Genomic DNA, 11,460 nt, shown 5'->3' with positions numbered 1-11,460 from the left:
TTTCAGGTTTGGAAGCATATGCTTGTGATCCTGCACTAGAAGGTAAGTCTAACGAACATGTCCACTGCAGCAAAATTAGATCTTACTTAAAATGTTTAAAAAAATCTCGTATGCAAAATGGAAATCCTTACAGAATGCGTTACAGCTTCTACAAAGTTTTAATTATGGGTATCTAGTTATTTCAGAGACAACTGGAGAAATTACTGCCAAAAACATTCTGAACTTTGGGATGACCTGTACATGGAGAATGAACTTTGGCGTCGGAATGATGGTGAAGATGACCTTTACAGCATTTGACCTCGGAACATGTTGTAATTGTGCACAAATTACAATCCTAGACTATGAATTTACTCAGTTTCCTGTGACTGGGTAAGTAAACTTCGTAAGTTTTCACTGAGCAGTACTTTCCTCCTCGTAAAGGGTAGAAAGGACTCTTTAGCTATGGTAAGCAGCTCTTCTAAGAGGATACTACAAAATAAAACCATTCTTCTCTAGTCTTGGATAGTGCCATAGCCTCTGTACTATAGTCTTCCTCAGTCTTGGGTTGGAGTTTTCTTGCTTGAGGGTATACTCAGCACGCAGTTCTATCTTATTTCTCTTCCTCTTGTTTTTCTTTTCTTTCTTTTTAGTTTGAATATGAAAAATCTACTTTAATGTTAATACTGTTCTTAAAATATTTCATATTAATTGCTAATTATTTCTGTTGTAGTTTATTTATTTCCTTATTTTCTTTTCTCACTGGGCTATTATCCCTGCTGGAGCCCTTGGGCTTATAGCATCCTGCTTTTCCAACTAGGGTTGTAGCTTAGCTAATAATAATAATAATAATAATAATAATAATAATAATAACAATAATAATAATAATAACAATAATAATAGTGTTCTTGTCCCATTACTTCTCATGCTGTATACACATGTGGTTTGGCCTAGAGAACAAGCTTGTTGCATATGTAGATGATGCTACTCTCTTGGCCTCAATTCCATCTCCTAAATGTATATTTGGGGTTTTTCTATATTTTTAAAAAAAGGATGTCTTTTTGTTGTTCTTAATGCATCATCTAATACAATTTTCTGGGTAAATACAGATTTCTTAACTGAATCACTTTGATTTGAATGTAAATGTACATTTGCAGAGACATTTGTTGGCTTTCTGTTTACACTAAACTTGAATCTATCATAGTATTGACGGTACCAATCAATTCAATCAATAAGAAATATCTAAAGTTTCATTTCATGATCACACAATATGTCGAACCCATTTTACATTATCAGCTACGATGTTATCTAAGATTCTGTTTTCAAAACAGTCCAGATATAGGTTGCTTACCAAATGTTTGTGCATAGAATTTCCATTTGAATTCAAATTTACAATCTTACGCAAAGTTTAATTAATTCTATTACGGCATTGTTAGAAAAAAGTAAATACAATTTTCTATTCTCTAAGTATCAGAAACTGACAAGCCCAAAAGAACAGCCAATTTTCACATTATTAAATTTGTTACTTATGTCAGAATGATTTATTTTTAATTTGTTCTCATCATTTATCTATTTCCTTATTTCCTTTCCTCACTGAGCTATTTTTCCTATTGGAGCCCTTGGGCTTATAGCATTTTGCTTTTCCGACTAGGGTTGTAGCTTAGCTAGTAATAATAATAATAATAATAATAATAATAATAATAATAATAATTATGTCTACATTGCCTCTTGGATTGGACTCTGAGATAGTGCCAACTATTTAAGGTTTGTGGTGGCCGATGTGGTAACGTCCCTAACTGGTGATCGCTAGACTGGAGTTCAAGTCCCGCTCAAACTCGCTGTAACTTCATCATCCTTGTTAGCTATGGATGGGGGGGGGGGGGGGGTTGGGGGAACCTATAGGTCTATCTGCTGAGTGATCAGCAGACATCACCGGGCCCTTGTTGGTCCTAGCTTGGGTGGAGAGGGAGGAATGATCATATGTATATATGGTCAGTCTCTAGGGCATTGTCCTGCTCGATGGGGCAATGTCACTGTCACTTGCATCTGCCATTCATGACGAGCTTTAAACCTCTAAACCAGTGGTTCCCAACTTTACCCGTCATTTCCCCAATGCACCCAGTGCAACCCTCCCGATTTCCCCCTTCATGTGTATGAGGGAAAGAGTTGTTGAAACACACTGTGACGACTTACTAATTTATTTTTTCATTATACAAATATAATGATGAACAAATAGTTACAGAGTAAAATGGATAGAGAGCGGTTAGTAACAACTAACCACATAGCCATAGAGCTATGAGGTTGGTTGTTACTAACCGCTCTCTATCCATTTTACTCTGTAACTATTTGTTTATCAGTATATGGAGAGCGGCGAGTAGCAAAATAAAAAGACTTGTTTATTCTTCTACTTCAAAATTGAATTAGTGAGAAGGTTGAGGCTGCTTCTTGTGCACCAGTGTATCAATATCAGGGCTAGCTTTGTCACCTGATATTTTTTTAGTTAGTAGGTAGTGTAATTATTTCCCCCCTGGTAGCTTCAAATTTCCCCCCAGGGAGAAATTTCCCCCAGGTTGGGAACCACTGCTCTAAACTAAAGTATTGAGGATATTACTGAGGATGTAATTTGGCTTGAAGATTTCATTAGTCCCAAATTATATTGTTGATTAATTTTAGTACCTTAATAGGACCAAGAAATTAATTGGCATTGATTTTTTTTTTATCTTAACTATGCTCTACATCTTTCTTTATATAGCTTCCCTTGGGATTAAATATTACAATCTTGGTGCATCAGTGTTCTTAAGATATCTTATTTTTATTGTTCATCACTTCTATTATATTTTATTTATTTCCTTGTTTCCTTTCCTCACCTGGGCTATTTTTCCCTGTTGGAGCCCTTGGCCTTATGGCATCCTGATTTTACGAACTAGGGTTGTAGCTTAGCTAGTAGGCTATTTTTTTATTGAGCCCTTGTGCTTATAGCATCCTACTTTTCAACAGGGTTGTAGCTTAGCTAGTAAGGGCTATTTTTTGATATTGGAGCCATTGTGCTTATAGCATCCTGCTTTTCAAACCAGGGTTGTAGCTTAGCTAGTATGGCTATTTTTTCCTATTGGAAGCCTTGCTTATAGCATCCTGCTTTTCCAACTAGGGTTGTAGCTTAGCTAGTATGGCTATTTTTTCCTATTGGAATTCCTTGCTTATAGCATCTTGCTTTTCCAACTAGGGTTGTAGCTTAGCTAGTATGGCTATTTTTTCCTATTGGAATTCCTTGCTTATAGCATCTTGCTTTTCCAACTAGGGTTGTAGCTTAGCTAGTATGGCTATTTTTTTCCTATTGGAGTCCCTTGCTTATAGCATCCTGCTTTTCCAACTAGGGTTGTAGCTTAGCTAGTATGGCTATTTTTTTCCTATTGGAGTCCCTTGCTTATGGCATCCTGCTTTTCCAACTAGGGTTGTAGCTTAGCTAGTATGGCTATTTTTTTCCTATTGGAGTCCCTTGCTTATGGCATCCTGCTTTTCCAACTAGGGTTGTAGCTTAGCTAGTATGGCTATTTTTTACCTATTGGAGTCCCTTGCTTATGGCATCCTGCTTTTCCAACTAGGGTTGTAGCTTAGCTAGTATGGCTATTTTTTACCTATTGGAGTCCCTTGCTTATGGCATCCTGCTTTTCCAACTAGGGTTGTAGCTTAGCTAGTATGGCTATTTTTTTCCTATTGGAGTCCCTTGCTTATAGCATCCTGCTTTTCCAACTAGGGTTGTAGCTTAGCTAGTATGGCTATTTTTTTCCTATTGGAGTCCCTTGCTTATAGCATCCTGCTTTTCCAACTAGGGTTGTAGCTTAGCTAGTATGGCTATTTTTTTCCTATTGGAGTCCCTTGCTTATAGCATCCTGCTTTTCCAACTAGGGTTGTAGCTTAGCTAGTATGGCTATTTTTTTCCTATTGGAGTCCCTTGCTTATAGCATCCTGCTTTTCCAACTAGGGTTGTAGCTTAGCTAGTATGGCTATTTTTTACCTATTGGAATTCCTTGCTTATAGCATCCTGCTTTTCCAACTAGGGTTGTAGCTTAGCTAGTATGGCTATTTTTTTACCTATTGGAATTCCTTGCTTATAGCATCCTGCTTTTCCAACTAGGGTTGTAGCTTAGCTAGTATGGCTATTTTTTTCCTATTGAAGTCCCTTGCTTATGGCATCCTGCTTTTCCAACTAGGGTTGTAGCTTAGCTAGTATGGCTATTTTTTCCTATTGAAGTCCCTTGCTTATGGCATCCTGCTTTTCCAACTAGGGTTGTAGCTTAGCTAGTATGGCTATTTTTTTCCTATTGGAGTCCCTTGCTTATAGCATCCTGCTTTTCCAACTAGGGTTGTAGCTTAGCTAGTATGGCTATTTTTTTCCTATTGGAGTCCCTTGCTTATAGCATCCTGCTTTTCCAACTAGGGTTGTAGCTTAGCTAGTATGGCTATTTTTTTCCTATTGGAGTCCCTTGCTTATAGCATCCTGCTTTTCCAACTAGGGTTGTAGCTTAGCTAGTATGGCTATTTTTTTCCTATTGGAGTCCCTTGCTTATGGCATCCTGCTTTTCCAACTAGGGTTGTAGCTTAGCTAGTATGGCTATTTTTTTCCTATTGAGTCCCTTGCTTATGGCATCCTGCTTTTCCAACTAGGGTTGTAGCTTAGCTAGTATGGCTATTTTTTTCCTATTGAAGTCCCTTGCTTATGGCATCCTGCTTTTCCAACTAGGGTTGTAGCTTAGCTAGTATGGCTATTTTTTTCCTATTGAGTCCCTTGCTTATGGCATCCTGCTTTTCCAACTAGGGTTGTAGCTTAGCTAGTATGGCTATTTTTTTCCTATTGAAGTCCCTTGCTTATGGCATCCTGCTTTTCCAACTAGGGTTGTAGCTTAGCTAGTATGGCTATTTTTTTCCTATTGGAGTCCCTTGCTTATGGCATCCTGCTTTTCCAACTAGGGTTGTAGCTTAGCTAGTATGGCTATTTTTTTCCTATTGGAGTCCCTTGCTTATAGCATCCTGCTTTTCCAACTAGGGTTGTAGCTTAGCTAGTATGGCTATTTTTTTCCTATTGGAGTCCCTTGCTTATAGCATCCTGCTTTTCCAACTAGGGTTGTAGCTTAGCTAGTATGGCTATTTTTTTCCTATTGGAGTCCCTTGCTTATAGCATCCTGCTTTTCCAACTAGGGTTGTAGCTTAGCTAGTATGGCTATTTTTTTCCTATTGGAGTCCCTTGCTTATAGCATCCTGCTTTTCCAACTAGGGTTGTAGCTTAGCTAGTATGGCTATTTTTTTCCTATTGGAGTCCCTTGCTTATAGCATCCTGCTTTTCCAACTAGGGTTGTAGCTTAGCTAGTATGGCTATTTTTTTCCTATTGGAGTCCCTTGCTTATAGCATCTTGCTTTTCCAACTAGGGTTGTAGCTTAGCTAGTATGGCTATTTTTTTCCTATTGGAGTCCCTTGCTTATGGCATCCTGCTTTTCCAACTAGGGTTGTAGCTTAGCTAGTATGGCTATTTTTTTCCTATTGAAGTCCCTTGCTTATGGCATCCTGCTTTTCCAACTAGGGTTGTAGCTTAGCTAGTATGGCTATTTTTTTCCTATTGAAGTCCCTTGCTTATGGCATCCTGCTTTTCCAACTAGGGTTGTAGCTTAGCTAGTATGGCTATTTTTTCTTATTGGAGTCCCTTGCTTATGGCATCCTGCTTTTCCAACTAGGGTTGTAGCTTAGCTAGTATGGCTATTTTTTCTTATTGAAGTCCCTTGCTTATAGCATCCTGCTTTTCCAACTAGGGTTGTAGCTTAGCTAGTATGGCTATTTTTTCTTATTGGAGTCCCTTGCTTATGGCATCCTGTTTTTCCAACTAGGGTTGTAGCTTAGCTAGTATGGCTATTTTTTACCTATTGGAGTCCCTTGCTTATGGCATCCTGCTTTTCCAACTAGGGTTGTAGCTTAGCTAGTATGGCTATTTTTTACCTATTGGAGTCCCTTGCTTATGGCATCCTGTTTTTCCAACTAGGGTTGTAGCTTAGCTAGTATGGCTATTTTTTCCTATTGGAGTCCCTTGCTTATGGCATCCTGCTTTTCCAACTAGGGTTGTAGCTTAGCTAGTATGGCTATTTTTTCTTATTGGAGTCCCTTGCTTATGGCATCCTGCTTTTCCAACTAGGGTTGTAGCTTAGCTAGTATGGCTATTTTTTCTTATTGGAGTCCCTTGCTTATGGCATCCTGCTTTTCCAACTAGGGTTGTAGCTTAGCTAGTATGGCTATTTTTTCTTATTGGAGTCCCTTGCTTATGGCATCCTGCTTTTCCAACTAGGGTTGTAGCTTAGCTAGTATGGCTATTTTTTTCCTATTGGAGTCCCTTGCTTATAGCATCCTGCTTTTCCAACTAGGGTTGTAGCTTAGCTAGTATGGCTTTTTTTTCCTATTGGAGTCCCTTGCTTATAGCATCCTGTTTTTCCAACTAGGGTTGTAGCTTAGCTAGTATGGCTTTTTTTTTCCTATTGGAGTCCCTTGCTTATAGCATCCTGTTTTTCCAACTAGGGTTGTAGCTTAGCTAGTATGGCTATTTTTTTCCTATTGGAGTCCCTTGCTTATGGCATCCTGCTTTTCCAACTAGGGTTGTAGCTTAGCTAGTATGGCTATTTTTTCTTATTGGAGTCCCTTGCTTATGGCATCCTGCTTTTCCAACTAGGGTTGTAGCTTAGCTAGTATGGCTATTTTTTCTTATTGGAGTCCCTTGCTTATGGCATCCTGCTTTTCCAACTAGGGTTGTAGCTTAGCTAGTATGGCTATTTTTTTCCTATTGGAGTCCCTTGCTTATAGCATCCTGCTTTTCCAACTAGGGTTGTAGCTTAGCTAGTATGGCTTTTTTTTTCCTATTGGAGTCCCTTGCTTATAGCATCCTGTTTTTCCAACTAGGGTTGTAGCTTAGCTAGTATGGCTATTTTTTCTTATTGAAGTCCCTTGCTTATGGCATCCTGCTTTTCCAACTAGGGTTGTAGCTTAGCTAGTATGGCTATTTTTTCTTATTGGAGTCCCTTGCTTATGGCATCCTGCTTTTCCAACTAGGGTTGTAGCTTAGCTAGTATGGCTATTTTTTCTTATTGAAGTCCCTTGCTTATAGCATCCTGCTTTTCCAACTAGGGTTGTAGCTTAGCTAGTATGGCTATTTTTTCTTATTGGAGTCCCTTGCTTATGGCATCCTGCTTTTCCAACTAGGGTTGTAGCTTAGCTAGTATGGCTATTTTTTCTTATTGAAGTCCCTTGCTTATAGCATCCTGCTTTTCCAACTAGGGTTGTAGCTTAGCTAGTATGGCTATTTTTTCTTATTGGAGTCCCTTGCTTATGGCATCCTGCTTTTCCAACTAGGGTTGTAGCTTAGCTAGTATGGCTATTTTTTCTTATTGAAGTCCCTTGCTTATAGCATCCTGCTTTTCCAACTAGGGTTGTAGCTTAGCTAGTATGGCTATTTTTTCTTATTGGAGTCCCTTGCTTATGGCATCCTGCTTTTCCAACTAGGGTTGTAGCTTAGCTAGTATGGCTATTTTTTCTTATTGAAGTCCCTTGCTTATAGCATCCTGCTTTTCCAACTAGGGTTGTAGCTTAGCTAGTATGGCTATTTTTTCTTATTGGAGTCCCTTGCTTATGGCATCCTGCTTTTCCAACTAGGGTTGTAGCTTAGCTAGTATGGCTATTTTTTTCCTATTGGAGTCCCTTGCTTATAGCATCCTGCTTTTCCAACTAGGGTTGTAGCTTAGCTAGTATGGCTTTTTTTTTCCTATTGGAGTCCCTTGCTTATAGCATCCTGTTTTTCCAACTAGGGTTGTAGCTTAGCTAGTATGGCTATTTTTTCTTATTGAAGTCCCTTGCTTATGGCATCCTGCTTTTCCAACTAGGGTTGTAGCTTAGCTAGTATGGCTTTTTTTTTCCTATTGGAGTCCCTTGCTTATAGCATCCTGCTTTTCCAACTAGGGTTGTAGCTTAGCTAGTATGGCTATTTTTTACCTATTGGAGTCCCTTGCTTATGGCATCCTGTTTTTCCAACTAGGGTTGTAGCTTAGCTAGTATGGCTATTTTTTTCCTATTGGAGTCCCTTGCTTATAGCATCCTGCTTTTCCAACTAGGGTTGTAGCTTAGCTAGTATGGCTATTTTTTTCCTATTGGAGTCCCTTGCTTATAGCATCCTGCTTTTCCAACTAGGGTTGTAGCTTAGCTAGTATGGCTATTTTTTTCCTATTGGAGTCCCTTGCTTATAGCATCCTGCTTTTCCAACTAGGGTTGTAGCTTAGCTAGTATGGCTATTTTTTTCCTATTGGAGTCCCTTGCTTATGGCATCCTGCTTTTCCAACTAGGGTTGTAGCTTAGCTAGTATGGCTATTTTTTACCTATTGGAGTCCCTTGCTTATGGCATCCTGTTTTTCCAACTAGGGTTGTAGCTTAGCTAGTATGGCTATTTTTTTCCTATTGGAGTCCCTTGCTTATGGCATCCTGTTTTTCCAACTAGGGTTGTAGCTTAGCTAGTATGGCTATTTTTTTCCTATTGGAGTCCCTTGCTTATAGCATCCTGCTTTTCCAACTAGGGTTGTAGCTTAGCTAGTATGGCTATTTTTTTCCTATTGGAGTCCCTTGCTTATAGCATCCTGCTTTTCCAACTAGGGTTGTAGCTTAGCTAGTATGGCTTTTTTTTTCCTATTGGAGTCCCTTGCTTATAGCATCCTGCTTTTCCAACTAGGGTTGTAGCTTAGCTAGTATGGCTATTTTTTTCCTATTGGAGTCCCTTGCTTATAGCATCCTGCTTTTCCAACTAGGGTTGTAGCTTAGCTAGTATGGCTATTTTTTTCCTATTGGAGTCCCTTGCTTATAGCATCCTGCTTTTCCAACTAGGGTTGTAGCTTAGCTAGTATGGCTATTTTTTTTCCTATTGGAGTCCCTTGCTTATAGCATGCTGCTTTTCCAACTAGGGTTGTAGCTTAGCTAGTATGGCTATTTTTTTCCTATTGGAGTCCCTTGCTTATAGCATGCTGCTTTTCCAACTAGGGTTGTAGCTTAGCTAGTATGGCTATTTTTTTCCTATTGGAGTCCCTTGCTTATAGCATCCTGTTTTTCCAACTAGGGTTGTAGCTTAGCTAGTATGGCTATTTTTTTCCTATTGGAGTCCCTTGCTTATAGCATCCTGTTTTTCCAACTAGGGTTGTAGCTTAGCTAGTATGGCTTTTTTTTTCCTATTGGAGTCCCTTGCTTATAGCATCCTGCTTTTCCAACTAGGGTTGTAGCTTAGCTAGTATGGCTATTTTTTCCTATTGGAGCTCTTAGGCTTTTAGCATCCTGTTTTTCAAACTAGGGTTGTAGCTTAGCTAGTATGGCTATTTTTTCCTATTGGAGCTCTTAGGCTTTTAGCATCCTGTTTTTCAAACTAGGGTTGTAGCTTAGCTAGTATGGCTATTTTTTGCAATTGGAGTACCTTGCTTATAGCATCCTGCTTTCCAAACTAGGGTTGTAGTTTAGCTAATAATAATAATAATAATAATAATAATAATAATAATCCCAGTCTGGTCCTAAAGTGATCTTAAATTCAACAGATATCCAATATGTGGCACAAGCATTCCTACTCCTATTCCAGCAACGATGAGCGGCGACATTGATATAACCCTATACACCGACGGCTTGGTACAGCATCCCGGTTTTCACAATTCAGTACGAAGGTGGGTGAGCGCTGCAACTCTTCTTTGCCTACACATATACCGAATAGTCTGGCCTATTCTTATTCATATTCTTTACACATCTCCTCTGTCCTCATACACCTGACAACTGAGATTACCAAACAATTCTTCTTCACCCAAGGGGTTAATTACGGCACTATAATTGTTCAGTGACTACTTTCCTCTTGGTAGGGGTAAAAGCTACTCTTTAGCTATGGTAAGCAGCTCTTCTAGGAGAAGGACACTCGAAAATCAAACCATTGTTCTCTAGTCATGAGTAGTGCCATAGCCTTTGTACCATGGTCTTCCTCTGTCTTAGATTAGAGTTCTTTTGCTTGATTGCATACTTGGACACGCTGTTCTATGTTATTTCTCTGTCTCTTGTTTTGCTTTTTTAAGAATTTATAGTTTATATATGAAATATCTAATTCAATGTTGTTACTATTCTTTTAATACCTTATTTTTATAGTTATTACTTTTCTTGTAGTGTATATAATTCCTGGTTTCCTTTTTCCTTGTTGGAGCCCTTGGGTTTATAGCATTATGCTCTTCCAACTAGGGTTGTAGTTTAGGTCGTAATATATGTATAATATACAGTATATATATATATATATATATATATATATATATATATATATATATATATATATACATACATATATATATATATATATATATATATATATATAAATAGATAAATAAATAGAATGTTTACCGTCCTCTTTCAGTCTTTTCTAACTGACGACATTTATCAATGTTTTACTTTTTCAGTTGTTCCCCAGCCAACAAAGAATGGATGTGGTTCTGGAATAGGTAAGAGAAACTACTTTTCCCTCTAAAATAATTAAACAAATAAAAAAAATACACTGCAAGGACACAAAATAATAATAATAATGATAATAATAATAATAATAATAATAATAATAATAATAATAATAATAAAAATAATAATAATAATAATTTTCATCAATCATTTTAATATACACTCTATTTCATTCATTTATTTAACATTCAAGTATATATTATTTTTCCCAGGAGAGAGAGAGAGAGAGAGAGAGAGAGAGAGAGAGAGAGAGAGATGATATTGTATCACCCAGATATGGTGCAAGTAACAATGAGAGAGAGAGAGAGAGAGAGAGAGAGAGAGAGAGAGAGAGAGAGAGAGATGATATATCACCCAGATAGAGTGCAAGTAACAGAGAGAGAGAGAGAGAGAGAGAGAGAGAGAGAGAGAGAGAGAGAGAGAGAGAGAGAGATATTATATCACCTAGATAAGTTGCAAGTAACAGAATGAGAGAGAGAGAGAGAGAGAGAGAGAGAGAGAGAGAGAGAGAGAGAGAGATTATATCACCTAGATAGGGTGTAAGTAACAGAGAGAGAGAGAGAGAGAGAGAGAGAAAGAGAGGGAGATTATATCACATAGGTAGGGTTCAGGTAACAGAATGAGAGAGAGAGAAAGAGAGAGAGATTATATCACCTAGATAGGGTGCAAGTAACACAGAGAGAGAGAGAGAGAGAGAGAGAGAGAGAGAGAGAGAGAGAGATTATATCACGTAGGTAGGGTGCAGGTAACAGAATGAGAGAGAGAGAGAGAGAGAGAGAGAGAGAGATTATATCACCTAGATAGGGTGCAAGTAACAAAGAGAGAGAGAGAGAGAGAGAGAGAGAGAGAGAGAGAGAGAGATTATATCACTTAGGTAGGGTGCAGGTAACATAATGTGTGTGTGTGTGTGTGTGTGAGAGAGAGAGAGAGAGAGAGAGAGAGAGAGA

The 11,460-nt window shown here is 38.3% G+C and overlaps 1 protein-coding gene across 1 annotated transcript in view; it reads left to right on the top strand.

The window, feature by feature from the left end:
* The window catches only part of LOC137629250 (procollagen C-endopeptidase enhancer 2-like), a 19,227-nt gene extending 8,720 nt beyond the window's left edge, over positions 1–10,507 (top strand). The window contains exons 4-7 of the mRNA XM_068360513.1: positions 7–42; positions 186–369; positions 9,571–9,693; positions 10,462–10,507. Of these exons, the coding sequence (XP_068216614.1) occupies positions 7–42; positions 186–369; positions 9,571–9,693; positions 10,462–10,507 (389 nt within the window). The remainder of the gene's footprint in view (positions 1–6; positions 43–185; positions 370–9,570; positions 9,694–10,461) is intronic.
* Positions 10,508–11,460: the final 953 nt, after the last annotated feature.

The sequence above is a fragment of the Palaemon carinicauda genome, chromosome 37, assembly GCF_036898095.1.
Source record: "Palaemon carinicauda isolate YSFRI2023 chromosome 37, ASM3689809v2, whole genome shotgun sequence".
Lineage (NCBI taxonomy): Eukaryota > Metazoa > Arthropoda > Malacostraca > Decapoda > Palaemonidae > Palaemon > Palaemon carinicauda.
Note: the sequence above shows the minus strand (reverse complement) of the source record. Positions and strands in the feature narration are given on the sequence as shown.